General features: G+C 41.7%; 1 protein-coding gene across 14 annotated transcripts in view; it reads right to left on the reverse strand.

The window, feature by feature from the left end:
• The window catches only part of LOC135515871 (myotubularin-related protein 5-like), an 82,601-nt gene that overhangs the window by 25,791 nt on the left and 36,565 nt on the right, over window positions 1-20,245 (reverse strand). For 6 of the 14 annotated variants that reach the window (XM_064939671.1, XM_064939676.1, XM_064939672.1 and 3 more), the window contains exons 4-15: window positions 15,938-16,063; window positions 15,595-15,705; window positions 14,900-14,986; window positions 10,376-10,405; window positions 8,845-8,950; window positions 6,274-6,406; window positions 5,915-6,038; window positions 4,767-4,880; window positions 2,000-2,077; window positions 1,630-1,743; window positions 1,252-1,380; window positions 1,058-1,156 (exon numbers count right to left, since the gene is read on the reverse strand). In XM_064939671.1, coding sequence (XP_064795743.1) covers window positions 1,058-1,156; window positions 1,252-1,380; window positions 1,630-1,743; window positions 2,000-2,077; window positions 4,767-4,880; window positions 5,915-6,038; window positions 6,274-6,406; window positions 8,845-8,950; window positions 10,376-10,405; window positions 14,900-14,986; window positions 15,595-15,705; window positions 15,938-16,063 — 1,251 coding nt within the window. The remainder of the gene's footprint in view (window positions 1-1,057; window positions 1,157-1,251; window positions 1,381-1,629; window positions 1,744-1,999; window positions 2,078-4,766; window positions 4,881-5,914; window positions 6,039-6,273; window positions 6,407-8,844; window positions 8,951-10,375; window positions 10,406-14,899; window positions 14,987-15,594; window positions 15,706-15,937; window positions 16,064-20,245) is intronic. The other 8 variants (XM_064939680.1, XM_064939683.1, XM_064939682.1 and 5 more) reach the window with 4 other exon arrangements.

Below are 20,245 nucleotides of genomic sequence, written 5' to 3' on the forward strand. Positions count from 1 at the left end.
GACATGCAAAACAAGCATATCTGCACACAATCGCTCATGCTGTAAACACAGTCCAGTTAAAAGGGAAAAGTACAGATCCATATATGGCAATGATCTATTTGCATATAGGGATACTGCAGCTCTGATTGGTTATGGCGCACCAGTCTGTGTGTGGAGTATGGGCCTGACTTGTTGATCGTGTTAACTAAAAGGGAAAAAGCAGGAAGTTGACTGAAGTTCAATCTCGTGCTTCTCTGCGCGAGCTGATATTTCTTCTGCACGGCAGTCCCGGGGAGATGCGCACCTGCGCACGGGCGGAGCATAGAGGGAACATTGTCTACAAGTATATCACATTTCCAGAGTGGGCTCTCTGCTACTTTTAAAGTTCTGAAACTTTTTATGAGCACCACCAACACAATGAATGGGAAAATTAATTCAAATGGAATTCCCTCTGCTGGTGATTTGCTAAACGTGCAATCCTACATGAGGCTGTGATTGGTTAATGACTTTTTATGACAATCGCCATGTACAAAATGGATCATTTCTTCAAAAGCAGCAGAGAGACCACACTGGAAACTTGCTGTGTTTTGAGAGTATAGTTCCAAACAATGTCTTAAAATAAACTAAATCAAAAAGGATACTTTTGAGATAAGAACAGAAGTTTTAATGTTGAATAAATTAACTTTTTTTATCAGAATCAAGACATACCCCATATTTTAGAGCACACTGTAAGGAGTATAATGACACCAAGATGTTATCTGTTCCATGTACAGTTCACAGATCATAGGGTCTTACAGGAGCTATGTTTAGGTCTAAAAAGGGCATAAAACAGCTACTTTCATCATGATTTTCAAAACAAACTATCTGTGATACCAAAAATATTCCTGGGCCATGCTTGCGTGAAAATCGGCCTATACTGTTAAAATAACCACGTTTGTTTGGGTTTTCAGTGAATTTTACATAAATCACGAAGCTCATCAGCATAATTTCTCAGCAACAAAAGGGTGATAAATCATGATCCTGCATCTGAAAATAAAACCAATAAACATATTTTTCATTTTTTTTATGGACAACATACGTTTTTGAAAAGCTGCTCAGCTAGCTCCTTGATATGGTTCATGACTTTGTGAGGACTGCACTCCTCCTGGCGAATACGCTCCACCTGATTGGCTATCAGCTGTCCACAGGAAAAGAAAAACATGAAGTTAGAATGCTTTATCCTTCACATCTTTACCACTGATTGGGAAGGTGTGTGTGTGTGGGGATACTCACGTCATCGAACAGGTCTGTGGGTCTGTAAGGTGGCCCTCTCTCCGATATGAACCCAGCGAACGCCATACCGTCCAAAACCTTCATCAAGAAGTCATCCTCAGTCAGAGCCCTCTGGCCCAGGAACGCAGCCTGGAGGAACACACACACACTCTCATCAGGCCTGAGATTCTTGTTCCACTCTTCCTCTCTAAGTGTTAGACTCAAAACAGACAGTTCGCAGGTCTGTTTCGAGCTAAATGTTTTTCTCCTCCAGGCAGATATTAAAGTGATATATTCCATTGTGTTCATAAAGATCGTAGTTAGTTGCAGGCTTGTATGAACACAATGTAATATATCACCTTAGGAATAAAGTTCAGAGAGATAGACGGTGATGTGTACCTTATGGAAGCGGATGACTGGTTCAGGGTGGATCCGGATGATGTGCAAACACCAGCGATAGCCATGGAACAGCTGGCCGAACAGCCACAGAAACACCGCCCGGATCTCCTTATCCTGCAACACAGACAGGGAATTATAACATACTGAGGGGAAAGTATGGGACAGCTGGACAGTAAGCCTGGGAAAGCTCAGAAATCCAGAGACCTTGCTGCAGCATTGCCCCAAACAAAGGGACAGAGACTTTCTCACATTTACACTTGAGTCATTTAGCAGACGTTCTTATCCAGAGCGACTTACAGTAGTGAGTGCAATTTTATTCATACTTTTTCCAAACACATCTTCCACCGAGGATGGAAGGGCTCTTCATTACCTGGATCTTGAGTGTGGAGGGTTGTGTGGAGGAAGGGGGGAAGGCATGGTCAGCTATCTCCAGCTCTGGGTCCAACACCTACAAACGCAACAAGATGGCAGGAATCACATTACAATAACATGGACAGAAATATAATCTAACAGTCTTCTCATTACATCCGTTCAGTTCATCAATAGTATTCAGTACATAAATCCTACAGCAGCTGCTACTATATTTTGGCTTTCGGACACTGCTTCATCAGGTACCATAAATTACAATACGCGGTCAGAAGCTTTTAAGAAGATGAGAATTCTAGGAAGCCCCTCTCATAAATGAGACATGTGGCTTCAGACTAAGCAGCAAACACCCATTAACTAAATTAGCTGCAGCATCTCCTATTCACAGTCCTATTTATATTTGGGGATGGTGATGTGAATAAATTCAGCTAATCGCTGAGAGCAGCAGAGTACCTAGATAAGCCCACACCTAACGGTTGCTGCCCAACAATCTCTAGACGCATCACAGCAACAACCTTCACCCACCACCCGCATCCACACACACACACTGCACTCCACCAACCCCCACCACCCACAGAACTTTTCCAGATGATTAAACAAATTAATTATCCCTCCAGTTGCAAAAGCTATCGCTTTTCACGCTCGGCAATTATCCTCTCTGTGCTGGTCTGGGTGAAGGTCACTTAGACTCAGGCCTGTTATGTTACGTGAGCCGGCTGGGAGGCGGAGGCTGGGCCTGGGGAAATGTGTCCCTCCGTGACAACGTTGGTCAGACCCCATCCAGACTGACAGGGCCATGGGTCCTGGGGCTGGCGCCGCACAGACTGACAGTGCAGACAGACAAATGCAGGGTGAAATGGACCCCACACTCACAATGTGCTTCATTGGTTATGGAAGGAAGCATGTGTGCATACATGTCACATGAACGCAAAGTGTTTTATTGACTCAGGACACATAGGACTAGCACTTCCAGTGAAATTCTCCCTGCATTATCGGGCTCTGGTCTCATTCCAGCCATGCAGGGTCACCGGGTCAGCACTACAAGTCTCTATGGCCCACACAGGTTAGGACAGAGGGAGACAGGGGGAAGAAAGAACAGAGGGAAGAGGGAGAGGCCTGTATATTGTATTGTAGAATGGTCAGGTCTCATCACAGGACTGGTTGTTCTGAGATGGAACAATTTTACAGTCCCTATTACTTACCAGAGCAGGTATTAGCTGGTACCTAGCTCTTTCTACTGTGTTGTTCATCAAACACCAAGGAATGTTTAAACATGGTAATGACGGACAATGGAAAAGTATACCGGTTTAGGAGCAGGTCCTTGTCAGTGTAGCTCTGACCGAGAGGACACAATAACAGCCTAACCCAGTCTCATTCTCTCTTTAGACTTTTCTTGCTCTCCCCCCCTCCCTCTTCTCCTGTTCAGTCTAGCCGTAACAGATTGGCTAGTAACCGTGCAGATTGAGTATGGCTCATGTTTCATGCCCTCCAGCCAATAGAGATCATAGAGACCGGCCTGATATAAGGCCGGTTTCAGACAGACAGCCTTGTGACAGTATACAGTGTTTATGCTTTTGTAACTCTCCATGTACTAAGATATAATTCACCACAGACGTGTCAGAAAACAACTCAAACAGATAAGAAATGTGCCAAAAAACTAATGAAGTACGCATTTTGAGAAGTCCCAAGCAATGTCTGTTTGGCAATATTCTGAGCAATCTACGCCAAGTCTATATCAAATGTTCCTTCATATTAAAACATACAACTGGACTCTTATCCTGATAAAGAAATGAGGGGAGGAAGACAATTATATCTAGGAATAATATGTACTCAAATATTTCTCATGTGGGACTGCATGTCAGATTCTATAATTCATCTTCTCCCTCTGGTCTAACTCTGATAACACAAACACACACTGTTTGGGCTGTGGGAATCAATGCCAATGTCATACAGGCAAACAGAAAACTACTCTTTTGGCTGCAGATTGTATTATCATTTCATTCATTGAAGATGGGAAGATCCATTTCCTAATTCTTTATCGGACTACTGTGTATTACAGTAAACTGCACATTACAGTAAACTCAGCACGTGGCAACTCACACCAATTGTGAAACTAAAACGGACATATCCTCATGAACAGTTCAAGACTGTATTGTTTTTATAGTTGTGACTCATGGGTAATTTCAATATTGTAAAATATGATATTGTTTTATAGGGGTGTGTAATGGTAGTGCCGATCTCTTACAATTAGAATTTAAGATTGTGATCAAAGTAATTTCCCACAAACATATGATTGCATACAATATCAATGAGAATCATTCAATAAATAAATTCTGCCACCATTTGTTTGTTGTAGCTATTGATGGGAAAGCTATGGCATGGCTCGCCTCTACTCCACATAGGAACAAATGCTTAAGCCAGCCGGCAGATACCGACGATAGGCAGGCCCAGTCAGGAAATCAGATTTGTTTTACATAACATGGATCTTATCTGAACAAGAGGAATTTCCAGATTGTGCTGGCAGTGAGAAGCTCGATTACAATAAGGAACTTGATCTTATTTAGAAAAGGAGTTGGTTCAGAAGTAGTAAATCAACATCTCAATGTGATGCTGTAGTTAAACCACTATAGCTGTACATGGTTCAGGGTAATGCATAGTGGGAGTCCCTGTGTTGAGTTAACGTGCTGTACTGATGTAGCTGTATGAAGTGAAGGTGTAGAAGTCTGAAGGGTGTTGCGGTGGGGTGTGAGTGTTGTCGTCATGTTAGTTACCATGGAGAGTGCGGTCTGGGTCTGCTGCAAGAGGGGGTCGGGGAGCAGGGAGATGTGGACACACTCCGGGATGGTCACTGTGCCTCCGTCCAGGTCAGCGATGATCACGTCCAACTGTAGAACACACGAACGGCCCAGTCAGTACGATATCTTTGATTGATCTTGTAAGAGATCACTATACTGTAAACTGTACATGAGGCCAAGTGTGCTGATTGAGAACAGTAGTGACTGACAGAGCCAGACAAACGCTTGTCAACAGCTGTTCATTACAGAACTTTACCTACTGCAGCAGTGAAATGTACCTTTTACCGGGAACATTTTAAGGGGTGAGAAGCGATAACCTCTCACCCCTTACACTCCATGATCAAATCGATCTACCAGAGCCATGTGACTGTATCGTATACTATATTATACAGACAGGCGGTCTGCTGTTAAATTCATTACATAACAAAGCATGGCGAGGGACCACATGTAGTTTGACACACCCTAACCTAGACCTCAGAAACATGACACTATAATGGCTGTCTTTTCAAAGTCCTAGTCCCAATCTGAAATGTATTTAGTGCCTAGCCCACGACTGCTAATTTACCTGCCTTCATTCTAAAATGTACCATGTTTTTATTGAATATACTTTTGTATTATTTTTTTCCTCAGAGCTTTGAGATAACCAATGAAAAGCGATATACAAAATAAATGTATTATTAGTATTATTCATCTTAATCATTAGTTTGTCCTTAATAACAAAGGAAACACTTTCAAAGTCATCCAACATTCCACTGAATATAGAATGAAGATATTTAATTTACGTGTCAGGTATATTGCGAATGTGCCTTGGCATTGGTTACAAAGACCGTTGTGTTAGTACTGCGAGATATTTAAGCTAAAAGAGGTTTCAGATGGCTAAAACACAGCAGGTCTGGGTTGTTGAGTGAGATTAATTATAGATAAGGAAGGAAGGCCAGAGAACTGACAAACGCATATCTAGTAATCAAGAAAGTACTACAGGCTGTCAAAGTATGGGGGGGGCAACACAGAATGAAGACTGTCTTTACTGGCATATATGCTTTACAAATGCATACACTGACGGAATATATAAACATTACATAGAAAATAAATCAAAAGAAGAAGTATTGTAGATTGGAACATACGGTCATGCTACCCACCAGTTCCTGGGTCTCGGAACGGAAGAAAGAATTGACCCCGATGATGAAAGGCGTGGGCGTGCTCAGCACCTCCAGGAGTTTTCCCGGCAGGATGGGGACATACGTAAAGCTGACGGGAGGGAAAACAAGAGGACAACAGATTTACAAGCAATCAGATTAGGAGATGATATGATAAGTGTGAGGAAATCATAAAATTCCCCAAACAGACCAATATCTTATTAATCAAATCCCTGTAAATTCCCTATAATAAAAGACATCTATGACCCAATTTTACAATGAAAAACACATACAGTCGTGCACATACACACAGTCGTGTGCGTGCACGTGCACACACACACACACACCTGTATTTGAGGGGGAACATGATGGCCAGTAGTGCTCTGCAGGCGTCTGTTAGTCTCTGGTAGCTGCTGGACAGGAACAGGATTTTGTGTTCCGTCAGAGCAGCACAGAACAGATACAGGACGTTCACTATACCTGAGAGCAACAACATAACAGAAGTACAGTATTCACTTCACCTGCAGGGAAAGACCGACTGCGTGGATTGTAAAGATCAAATATATCTTAGAACAAATTATCAAACATGCAGGCATAAAGACTGATATATACACACACACACAATACCCCAAAATGACCGAGCAAAAACAGGTTGTTCAAATGTTTTGATAATTTATACCAAATAAAAAACTGAAATACCTTATTTACACAAGAATTCACACCCTTTGCTATGAGACTCAAAATTGAGCTCAGGCACATCCTGTTTCCATTGATCATCCTTGAGAGGTTTCTACAACTTGATGATGGTCACTGACAGAGCTCCAAAGGTCCTCTGTGGAGATGGGAGAACCTTCCAGAAGGACAACCATCTCTGTAGCACCTCACCAATAAGGCCTTTATAGTAGACTGACCAGACATAAGCCACTCCTCAGGAAAAGGCACATGACAGCCCGCTTGGAGTTTGCAAAAAGGCATCTAAAGAACTCTGACCATGAGAAACAAGATTCTCTGGTCTGATGAAACCAAGATTGAACTCTTTGGCCTCAATGGCAAGCGTCACATCTGGAGGAAACCTGGCACCATCCCTTCGGTGAAGCATGGGTGGCAGCATCATGTTTTTCAGCGGCAGGGACTGGGACACAAGTCAGGATAGAGGCATAGATGAACTGAGCAAAGTACAGAGAGATCCTTGATGAAATCCTGAGTGCTCTGGAGCAGGTTCTCAGACTGGGGCAAAGGTCAACCTTCCAACAGGACAACGACCCAAAGGAGACAGCAAAGACATCGCAGGAGTGGCTTCGGGACAAGTCTCTGAATGTCCTTGAGTGGCAAAGCCAGAGCCCGGACGAACATCTCAGGAGAGAAGTGAAAATAGCTGTGCTGTGACACTCCCCATCCAACCGGACAGAGCTTGAGAGGATCTACAGAGAAGAATGGGAGAAACTCCCCAAATACAGGTGTGCCAAGCTTGTAGTGTCATTCCCAAGAAGACTTGAGGCTGTAATCGCTGCCAAAGTTGCTTCAACAAAGTACTGAGTAAAGGGTCTGAATACTTATGTAAATGTGGTATTTCAGTTTTTTATTTTTACACATGTGCAAAAATGTATATTTTTTGGCCAAAATTTCTGAAAGGCTGTTTTTGTTGTGTCATTATGGGGTATTGTGTGTAGATTGATGAGGGGGTGAAAAACGATTAAATACATTTTTGAATGAGGCTGTAATGTATGTATATATAGTTTGGGGTCACTTAGAAATGTCCTTGTTTTTGAAAGAAAAGCAAATTTTTTGTCCATTAAAATAACATTAAATTGATCAGCTGTAAATGACTATTGTAGCTGGAACTGTCAACAGTGAAGAGGCGACTCCTGGATGCTGGCAGAGCTCCTCTGTCCAGTGTCTATGTTCTTTTGCACATCTTAATCTTTTATTTTTATTGGCCAGTCTGAGATATGGCTTTTTCTTTGCATCTCTGCCTAGAAGGCCAGCATCACGAAGTCGCCTCTTCACTGCATTGAGACTGGTTTTGCGGGTACTATTTAATGAAGCTGCCAGTTGAGGACTTGTGGGGCGTCTGTTTCTAAAACAAGACATTGTCCTCTAACTCAGTTGTGCCCCGGGGCCTCCCACTCTTTCTATTCTGGTTAGAGACCGTTTGAGCTGTTCTGTGAAGGGAGTGGTACACAGTGCTGTACGAGATCAGTTTCTTGGTCATTTCTTGCATGGAATAGCGTTTATTTCAATAGCCTTACTTTCTCAGAACAAGAATAGACTGACAAGTTTCAGAATAAATAATTTGGTTTCCCAACATTTTGAGCCTGTAATCGAACCCACAAACGCTGATGCTCCAGATACTCAACTAGTCTAAAGGCCGGTTTTATTGCTTCTTTAAATCAACACCACAGTTTTCAGCTGTGATAACATAATTGCAAAAGGGTTTTCTAATGATCAATTAGCCTTATGAAATTATAAACTTGGATTAGCTAACACAACATGTCATTGGAACACAGGAGTGACGGTTGCTGATAATGGGCCTCCCATTTTTTTAATATACATTTTTTTTTTTTATCTGCCGTTTCTAGCTACAATAGTCATTTACAACATTAACAAAGCCTACACTGTATTTCTGATCAATTTGATGTTATTTTAATGGACAAAAAAGTGCTTTTCTTTCAAAAACAAGGACATTTCTAAGTGACCCCAAACTTTTCAACAGTAGTATAGAGATATATACACACACTTTTGCCTTGTCCCCTAACTCATATCAAATATAGGCCTGTGATTTGCGTTCAGTTAGAATTTCAACAATTGGGGAAGGTCTTCTCTCAAAAGGAACATTGGACTTTGATTGGTCCATATCACTGATCATAAAGTGCCCCATCGGTCCAGGGCTGAATAAACTGCATCGTGATTTGCCGTACCAAGCTGTCTAAAGAGATGGGCTACGCTGCTGCCGCTGACAGGGAGGGAGTCGTTGATAGGAGTCTGGATGACCTGTCGATCGCCCGCACCCAATGTTATAGTCCTCTAGAGAGACAAAGGGAGAGAAAAAGAGAGAGAGGGACGCGTGGAAAAAGAGAACAGATCATGTCAACGCCCTTTCTTGGGAAAAAAAGGGATCAGCAACAATCAGCACAATCACAGAGGTATCGAGGAGAGGAGAAATCAGATGGGGAGAATCACAGGGGTTTAGCAGGTACATTAGAACTCCACAGTAACCGGCCATTCACAGCTGAACATGAGAGAACTGACCTATGCTGAACTGAGAAACCCATAGAAATGGGCCTTACCACAGACTCAATCAGCCCACTATATTTAATGAGCCTTTATGGGAGTCAAATACCAATGACATGCCAGATTGTCCATACAGAAAGATTTCCGTTGTGTTTTGAGTATGGAAAGGGCAGAGTTCATACGTTTGAAGTATTTCAGGGGGTCTTACTATTTGAAATGTCTTATTGGTTTAGTGTCTTATTTGTTTAGTGTTACGGGATAGCTCTTACGGCCATGTGACTCAGAAGGAAAGTGTAAGACAATGATTGATTTTTGTTGTTGATTGTAACATTCATGAAACATCTGATCTTCACATTGCAGCGCATACATTACATTTATAGCTCAAGAGAGTTGTAGTAGTTGGTGTAAGATATAAATTGCTATAATTTGTAAGTGTGATCTTTATGTTGCATGAAATGTCAATGACTGTTTTGGATTTTTAAGTATTTGCAAGACCGAAAAAGCCTGTTAGCACAGCATGATTAGCACAGTGAGTCTTGCCTGCAAATGAAGACAGATTGCAAAAAGTTGCATACAGGACAGGTAGCACAAGGTCAAAGAAGGCATCCAATACATCACATAGAAACACAACCACAGCAGCCTCGAGGACAGACATCACATAGTAATACAACAGAATATACAGAAACAACTGGAACTACCTACAGAGGCTGTATACCACAGTTGACAAGTAGGAATGCAAATGATTTTAAGTACAGAAATTCTTCGAAAATACAGGCGTTTCAAATCAACTCCAGAAGCAGGAATCTACTGCAGCCAAATCTTCATCTCCAAGTACATAAAATACAGTGCCCAGGTATATCTGTGTATAGCTTAGAAGGAAAGGTTGACATTAGCTCATGCTCTCAACAGCAGCACTGAGAACACAGTGACCCAGCTGTTGATCACCATTTCAGTCACTCGTCTGGTCAACAACAAATTAGATATCATAGGATTTTTCCAGGCTACCAATAACAGATCAGCCATCGGGTAACAGGTTGAGCCTTAAAGTGATTTGATTGCAGACCTCTCAGGGGAAAACTATTTTGACTGGCAGAGGAGGAGAGGAGGATGGGCTGAGAGAGGTATGGGAGTTACAAAGACATAGGAGAATCCCGACAGAATTGGGGAAAGCTAGGAGCTGATTGGTTGAAAGGAGAATAAAGTAGTCAGGCGGCGTACCAAGCTCTCCTCTCTCTCCTCCTGGCCCGGCTACACAAGTCCAGCAACACACACACACATGAGAGAGAGAGAGAGAAATACACCATAGGAGAACACACAAATTAGAGACAACAGGATCCAAACAAAAACATGGCAAAACAATGACAAAACATTAACATTACAAATATATTCACACGTTAACAGCGTGGCATTATGACATGAGAGTGCAGCAAAATGAACATAAGGCACAGAGTCAAACCAGCTATCAACTTAGGTAAAATAAAATGGAAGCATCCACAGCTACATACAGTTGAAGTCAGAAGTTTTCATACACTTTGGTTGGAGTCATTAAAACTCGTTTTTCAACCACTCCACAAATTTCTTGTTAATAAACTATCGTTTTGACAAGTCGCTTAGGACATCAACTTTGTGCATGACACAAGTAATTTTTTCAACAATTGTTTACAGACAGATTATTTCACTTATAATTCACTGTATCACAATTCCAGTGGGTCAGAAGTTTACATACACTAAGTTGAATGTGCCTATAAACAGCTTGGACAATTCCAGAAAATTATGTCATGGCTTTAGAAGCTTCTGATCGGCTAATTGACATTATTTGAGTCAATTGGAGGTGTACCTGTGGATGTATTTCAAGGCCTACTTTCAAACTCAGTGCCTCTTTGCTTGGCATCATGGGAAAATCAAAAGAAATCAGCCAAGACCTCAGAATTTTTTTTGCAGATCTCCACAAGTCTGGTTCATCCTTGGGACCAATTTCCAAAAGCCTGAAGGTGCTACGTTCATCTGTACAAACAATAGTACGCACGTATAAACACCATGGGACCATGGCAGCCATCATACGACTCAGGAAGGAGACACGTTCTGTCTCCTAGAGATTAACTTACTTTGGTGCGAAAAGTGCAAATCAATCCCAGAACAACAGCAAAGGACCTTGTGAAGATGCTGGAGGAAACAGGTACAAAAATATCTATATCCACAGTAAAAACAAGTCCTATATTGACATAACCTGAAAGGCCGCTACGGAAGGAAGAAGCCACTGCTCCAAAACTGCCATAAAAAGCCAGCCAAACTACAGTTTCCAACTGCACACGGGGACAAAGATCGACCTTTTTGGAGAAATGTCTTTTGGTCTGATGAAACAAAAATAGAATGGTTTGGCCCTAATGACCATCGTTATGTTTGGAGGAAAAAGGGGGAGGCTTGCCAGCCGAAGAACACCATCCCAACCGTGAAGCACGCAGGTGGAAGCATCATGTTGTGGGTGTGCTTTGCTGCAGAAGGGACTGGTGCACTTCACAAAATAGATGGTATCACGAGGCAGGAAAATCATGTGGATATTTCGAAGCAACATCTCAAGACATCCGCCAGGAAGTTAAAGCTTGGTCGCAAATGGGTTTTCCAACTGGACAATGACCCTAAGAATACTTCCAAACTTGTGGCAACAAAATCAAGGTATTGGAGTGGCCACAAAGCCCTGACCTCAATCCTATAGAAAATTTGTGGGCAGAACTGAAAAAGTGTGTGCGAGCAAGGAGGCCTACAAACCTGACTCAGTTACACCAGCTCTGTCAGGAGGAATGGGCCAAAATTGTGGGAAGGTTGTGGAAGACTACCCAAAATGTTTGACCCAAGGTAAACAATTTAAAGGCAACACTACCAAATACTAATTGAGTGTATGTAAACTTCTGACCCACTGGGAATGTGATGAAAGAAATAAAAGCTGAAATAAATCACTCTACTATTATTCTGACATGTCACTTATTTAAAATAAAGTGGTCATCCTAACTGACCTAAAACAGGGATTTTTTACTAGGATTAAATGTCAGGAATTGTGAAAAACTGAGTTTAAATGTATTTGGCTAAGGTGTATGTAAACCTCCGACATCAACTGTACATCCAACATGTGAATTAGTCAGACGATGTGTTCATGACCATGGGATGAAATAACTGAGGACTGAAATGTTAAACTTGTGTAACATTGACAATTTTCAGTAAAGTTAATTTAAAAAGGGAAATTTGCTTAGTTAATGTTTTACAGTTAATATTTCAGGAAATTAAGTTATTTATGGAGATTGGCCCATTGACAGAACGTCCTTGGGCTGGTTCATGGGAAGACATTGTGGAGACTAGACAGACATTTACAATTATCTATTCAATCACTCATACAGACGGGCAGATGTGCGCACACACAAACGTTCAGGCAGGTTCCATATCAGACTCATATATTCCAGTGTACAGTATTGGGGCTAAAGGTTGCTACTCTGTATGCCAGGAGTCCATATCTGACAGTTGAGATGATTGCCAGTTCCAGTAGTAAAGTGGATATGTTGCAATGCATGTTGGGATGACAGTGGTTGATGTGGCATGACTGGGGAGAGTCCGAGCAAGTCCAGACCTGAGTCTAATAAAAAGGCATGTGTGATTAGAAGTTTGAGATTTGATAGTATCAAACCTGCTATTACACCGTAACAAACACCTACCATAGCTTTTCATGTACTGTTATAAACTCATCAAAAAAAGGAACGTCCTCTCACTGTCAACTGAGTTTATATTCAGCAAACTTAACATGTGTAAATGTGTATGAACATAAGATTCAACAACAGACATAAACTGAACAGGTTCCATAGACATGTGACTAACAGAAATTGAATAATGTGTCCCAAACAAATGGGCGTGGTCAAAATCAATTGTAAAGTCATTATCTGGTGTGGCCACCAGCTGCATTAAGTACTGCAGTACATCTCCTCCTCACAGACTGCACCAGATTTGCGAGTTCTTGCTGTGAGATGTTACCCCACTTTTCCACCAAGGTACCTGCAAGTTCCCGGACATTTCTGGGGGGGGAATGGCTCAAGCACTCACCCTCCGATCCAACAGGTCCCAGACATGCTCAATGGGATTGAGATCTGGGCTCTTCGCTGGCCATGGCAGAACACTGACATTCCTGTCTTGCAGGAAATCACTCACAGAACGAGCAGTATGGCTGGTGGCATTGTCATGCTGGAGGGTCATGTCAGGATGAACCTGCAGGAAGGGTATCACATGAGGGGGGAGGATGTCTTAATTGTAACGCACAGCATTGAGATTGCCTGCAATGACAATGAGCTCAGTCCGATGATGCTGTGACACACCGCCCCAGATCATGATGGACCCTCCACATCGATCCCGTTCCAGAGTACAGGCCTCGGTGTAACGCTCATTCCTTCAACGATAAACGTGAATCCGACCATCACCCCTGGTGAGAGAAAACTGTGACCCGTCAGTTAAGAGCACATTTTGCCAGTCCTGTCTGGTACAGCGACGGTGGGTTTGTGCCCATAGGCAATGTTGTTGCCGGTGATGTCTGGTGAGGACCTGCCTTACAACATGCCAACAAGCTATCAGTACAGCCTCTCTCATCCTATTGCGGACAGTCTGAGCACTGATGGAGGGATTGTGCTTTCCTGGTGTAACTGGGGTAGTTCTTGTTGCCATCCTGTACCTGTCCCGCAGGTGTGATGTTCGGATGTACCGCTCCTGTGCAGGTGTTGTTATACGTGGTCTGCCACTGCAAGGACTATCAGCTGTCCGTCCGGTCTCCCTGTAGCGCTGTCTTAGACGTCTCACAGTACGGACATTGCAATTTATTGCCCTGCAGTCCTCATACCTCCTTGCAGCATGCCTAACGCAAGTTCACGCAGATGAGCAGGGGCAGCTTTCTTTTGGTGTTTTTCAGAGTCAGTAGAAAGGCCTCTTTAGTGTCCTAAGTTTTCATAACTGTGACCTTAATTGCCTACCATCTGTAAGATGTTAGTGTCTTAACGACCTTTCCACAGGTGCATGTTCATTAATTGTTTATGGTTCATTGAACAAGCATGGGAAACAGTGTTTAAACCCTTTACAATGAAGATCTGTGAAGCTATTTTGATTTTTACAAATAATTTTTGAAAGACGGTCCTGAAAAAGGGACGTTTCTTTTTTGCTGAGTTTATTACAGAACACTCTGTGCTATACTATCCAATGCACGAAGGTCTCTGAGTGTGTGCAAGTCAAGTGTATGTTTGTTTTTGTTTGCAAGATCTGCGCGTCTGTGTTAATGCTGTTTAGTCCTCTCTCATTCAGACCACAGCACTGCCTGCTATGAGGCCATCTGGTGCCCCATATGGTCACCCTCAGAGAACCAATGTGTGTTCCTCATCAAGTAACAGATCAACAATGGCGAACACGTCAGATCGATCCACGACAAACAACGGCACATAGAATCAAAACAGTAAATTGATTTTAAAAAGGTCTCAAAAATGATCAAAATGACTGACAGGTTATGTAGCATGGAATATGCAGCATCGTTAGGCCACAAAACCCACAAAAGCAGATTAGTGCAAACTGCAAACCACTGAGTGAATATTAATCAGCATGGTTTGAGATGATTACAGGAAATACAAAACATACTTTTTAGAATCGTCATGTTTATCTAAATAGCTAAAAAAAAAAATCACAATGAGGCAAGCGGATTGGTAAGAAGCTGCCGGAAGGTGATGTTACCTGGTCCTGAAAGCAGCCCAGTAGCCAGTCACAGGCTAGGGCCTGAGGAACCGAAAGATTTAAACTACATACTGGGGACTCACTTATCTGTAACACACAGGAGGAACCAATGTACAGCGGAGTTCAATGGCATGTTACACAAGGGAACAAAATGTACAGAAATGTACGTATAGTCCCAATATAGTAGTAGTACTGTATGTTACACTGCTACATGCTGTAGCATCCTTGAATTAGTTTGAGACAAACAGTACGTTTAAATTGTGCACATAGGGCAAATACAAGCGCTAAGTAGATATTCCTATACATAGTGTGTAGAAGTGGAGGCTGCTGAGGGGAGGACGGCTCATAATAATGGCTGGAACGGCACAAATGGAATGGCATCAGACACATGGAAACCATGTGTTTGATGTATTTGATACCATTTCACTAATTCCGCTCAAGCCAATACCACAAGGATGGCCTGTGCTGAGGACCCGAAATTGACTCGGCACTGTGGGTTAGCATAGCACACCCGCTAATGCTAAGCTACAACGCTAACCGGTTGATTAAGCTAGCAGTCTGTATCGGCCAATATGCTAAGCTAATATGCTAGCAGGTTGGATGGGGCAAACAAGCTAATAGGCTAGCTGGATAGGAGTGCTGCACTGCTCAGGAGAATACGTACAAGTCGGTATGCATGCAGGAGGTGTGTTTACCTGAGAACCACCAGCAACGGGGATGACGCAGGTGAGGAGGTTTCCAATCACTGTTTCCAAGGGAACACTGAGGCTGTCCACGTGCACGGTGTAGATGAGCCCCAAACAGTTCTGCACATGGGAGGCACCCAGTCAGAAGACAAGAACTACCTTTCCTTGACTTGTAGTGAAATGACAAATGAGGTTTGATGGAAAATAACACATCTACTACTTAAAGCAAAATACAGTCAAATCAAGCCTAGATTTGTCTCAAACACACTTCGTTGTAACAAGAAACCGAGATGAGAAGTGCAATGGGAGTATCGGACAGGGACATGCAGTATTGTTTTGAGGTGCGTTGTACCCTGAAAACCTCTGTGTGGTCCAGACGGGACACCAGCACCAGGCTCTTGGGGGCAAAGACCTGGGCGGGCTGGACCAGCCCTGGGACTTCGTCCTCATCCACCTCACTGGCCTCAGCTTTCTGTAGCTACACACACAGAAAGACACAGAATATCATACAGCGTACAGAACGTAGCCTACCCTGTGCAAATGTTCTATAGATGTATCATTAAAGATCAAATGTAATATCAGACGTCAAGTACTGCCTGGAACATTTATAAATCGTTATCGGTTTCTCATATGATCAGATCATCTCATTTCCACAACTTTGTTGCCAGCGAAAAATGTAGGGATAAACACTTGCTATACAGTACAGCTTAGAGGTCGACCGATTAATCGGAATGACGGATTTCTAGTTTTCATAACAATCGGAAATCGTTAATTTTGGACGCCGTTTATTTTTTTTATTTTTTTTTACACCTTTATTTAATCTTTATTTAACTAGGCAAGTCAGTTAACTTATGGCTGCAATCCCGTTGACGGGAGCGATATGACAACAGCCAGTGAAAGTGCAGGGTGCCAATTTTAAAACATCAAAAATCTCAATTAAAATTCCTCAAACGTACATGTATCTCATACCATTTTAAAACCTCTTAGAGGCGAGGGTGCATTTTTGCGCTTTTTTGAAGAAAAAAAACGTGCAAAATTTCTGCGTCCTGCTACTCATGCCAGGAATATAGTATATGCATATGATTAGTATGTGTGTGTAGAAAACACTGAAGTTTATAAAACTGGTTGAATCATGTCTGTGACTATAACAGACCTTGTGTCGCAGGCAAAACCCAGAGGAAAAACTGCTCAGAAAAAAGAAAAAAAATATCCCTCCGCCAGTTCCATGTATTGTCTATGCCAAGGGAAAATAGATAGCGCCCTGTTTACAGTTCCTACAGCTTCCACGCGATGTCGCCAGTCTTGGGAATTGGGCTGGAGTTTATCTTTGGTGAAATGAAGAATAGGCACTTCCTGTCAGAGGTGCCACTGTGGGAAGTTGTGAAAGAGAGAAAATCGTCCATGTTTTATTGACTTGCTGCTATTGAATACAGATCGCCCCGTGATCAATTTGATCGATTATTAACGTTTACAAGTACCTAAGGTTGAATTACAAAAGTAGTTTGCAGTATTTTGTCAAAGTTTATAGGCAACTTTTTTATTTTTTGTAACGACGTTGCGTTTTGGAAAGCTGTTTTTTTTTCTGGATCAGACGTGCTTTACAAATGGACATTTTGGGTATACATGGACGGATTTAAACGAAAAAAAGAACCAATTGTGATGTTTATGGGACATATAGGAGTGCCAACAAAGAAGCTCGTCAAAGGTAATGCATGTTTTATATTTTATTTCAGCGTTTTGTGTAGCGCCGGCTACGCTGATTATTTTGTTTACGTCGCATTTGTGTGTTTCGGGGGGTGCATGCTATCAGATAATAGCTTCTCATGCTTTCGCCGAAAAGCATTTTTAAAATCTGACATGTTGGCTCGATTCACAACGAGTGTAGCTTTAATTGAGTACCCTGCATGTGTGATTTAATGAAAGTTTGAGTTTTATCTCGTACTATTTGAATTTGGGCGCTCTGCATTTCCCCGAGGCTGTTGGCTAAGAGAGACGCAAACGGCTCAATATCCTTAACAGGTTAAAGCTAATCTTGTTGTGAATCTCACCACAGTGTCCGATTTCAAATATGCTTTACAGCAAAAGCACCACAAACAATTATGTTAGGTCACCACATAGCCATAGAAAAACACAGACAGTTTTTTTCCAGCCAAAGAGAGGAGTTTCAAAAAGCACAAATAGAGATAAAATGAATCACTAACCTTTGATGATCTTCATCAGATGACACTCATAGGACTTTGTCACACAATACATGTATGTTTTGTTTGATAAAGTTCATATTTATCAAAATATGAGTTTACATTGGCGCGTTAAAACATCCAGTGATTTTGCATAGCCACATCATTCAACAGAAATACTCATCATAAATGTAGATGATAATACAAGTTATACACATGGAATTATAGATATACCTCTTCTTAATGCAACCTCTGTCTGACTTCAAAAAACTTTACGGAATAAGCAAACCATGCAAAAATCTGAGACGGGGCTCAGAAGAATGTCGCAATAGCCGCCATGTTGACGTCAACATAAACAAGACATTACATGATAAATATTCCCTTACATTTGATGATCTACATCAGAAAGCACTCCAGGAATCCCAGGTCCACAATCAATCATTAGGATGTTTTTAACATATAGCTTCAATAAAGTTCCAACCCAGATTATTCCTTTCCATGAGCAATGGAAAGCAAGTGGATACCATGAGGAATGCGTGTGATCAGAAAACGGCTGACTGTCAGACACCTGATAGATTCTGCTCTCATTCACTCACACAGCACAGGTCTCATTCAAATTTTTATAGAAGATTGATATCTAGTGGAACCCCTAGGCAGTGCAACATCATTAATATATCAGGGGCATTTCATTGGGGACTGTGGTGAATACATACAAAGCTCAGATTTCTCACTTCCTGTTTTGATTTCTCCTCAGGATTTTGCCTGCCATATGAGTTCTGTTATACTCACAGACATCATTCAAACAGTTTTAGAAACTTTAGAGTTTTTTCTATCAAATACTAATAATACTATGCATATATTAGCAACTGAGACTGAGGAGCCGGCTGTATACTTTGGGCAACTTATTCATCCAACTACTCAATATTGCCCCCCAGCCATAAGAAGTTAAGTACACATTCTTATTGTCAATGACGGCCTAGGAACAGTGGGTTAACTGCCTTGTTCAGGGGCAGAACGACAGATTTTTACCTTGTCAGCTCGGGGATTCAATCTTGCAACCTTACGGTTAACTAGTCCAACGCTCTAACCACCTGCCTCACGAGGAGACCGCCTTTTACGCGAATGCAGTAAGAAACCATGGTAAGTTGCTAGCTAGCATTAAACTTAATCAATCATAATCACTAGTTATAACCACACATGGATGATATTACTAGTTTATCTAGTGTGTTCTGCGTTGCATATAATCGATGCAGTGCACATTCGCGAAAAAGGACTGTCGTTGCTCCAACGTGTACCCAACCATAAACACCAATGCCTTTCTTAAAATCAATACACAGAAGTACATATTTTTAAACCTGCATATTTAGCTAAAAAATAAATCCAGGTTAGCAGGCCATATTAACCAGGTGAAATTGTGTCACTTATCTTGCGTTCATTGCACGCAGAGTCAGGGTATATGTAACAGTTTGCGCCGCCTGGCTCATTGCAAACTAATTTTCCAGAATTTTACGTAATTATGACATAACATTGAAGGTTGTGAAATGTAACAGGAATATTTAGACTGATGGATGCCACCCGTTAGTTAAAATACGGAACGGTTCCGTATTTCACTGAAAGAATAAACGTCTTGTTCTTTGAGATGATAGTTTCCGGATTCTACCATATTAATGACCTATTTCTGTGTGTTGCTATGTTATAATTAAGTCTATGATTTGATAGAGCAGTCTGACTAAGCGATGGTAGGCACCAGCAGGCTCATAAGCATTCATTCCAACAGCACTTTCGTGAGTTTTGCCAGTAGCTCTGCTGTTTATGACTTCAAGTCTATCAACTCCCGAGATTAGGCTGGTGTAACAATGTGATGTGAAATGGCTAACTAGTTAGCGGGGTGCGCGCTAATAGCATTTCAAACGTCACTCGCTCTGAGACTTGGAGTGGTTGTTCCCCTTGCTCTGCATGGGTAACGCTGCTTTGAGGGTGGCTGTTGCCGTTGTGTTCCTGGTTCGAGCCCAGGTAGGAACAAGGAGAGGTACGGAAGCTATACTGTTACACTGACAATACTAAAGTGCCTATAAGAACATCCAATAGTCAAAGGTTAATGAAATACAAATGGTATAGAGAGAAATAGTTCCATAAACCTGGGAATATTGAAGACCTGTTAAAAGGAACCACCAGCTTTCATATGTTCTCATGTTCTGAGCAAGGAACTTAAACGTTAGCTTTCTTACATGGCACATATTGCACTTTTACTTCAACACTTTGTTTTTGCATTATTTAAACCACATTGAACAGCTAAATTGATTTTATTGATGTATTATATAAAGTTAAAATAAGTGTTCATTCAGTATTGTTGTAATTGTCATTATTACAAATAAATAAAGAAAGAAAAATTGGCCGATTTAATCGGTATCGGCTTTTTTTGGTCCTCCAATAAATCGGTATCGGCGTTGAAAAATCATAATCGGTCAACCTCTAGTACAGCT

The sequence above is a fragment of the Oncorhynchus masou genome, chromosome 27 (genome assembly GCF_036934945.1).
Source record: "Oncorhynchus masou masou isolate Uvic2021 chromosome 27, UVic_Omas_1.1, whole genome shotgun sequence".
In the NCBI taxonomy this organism is placed as follows: Eukaryota; Metazoa; Chordata; class Actinopteri; order Salmoniformes; family Salmonidae; genus Oncorhynchus; species Oncorhynchus masou.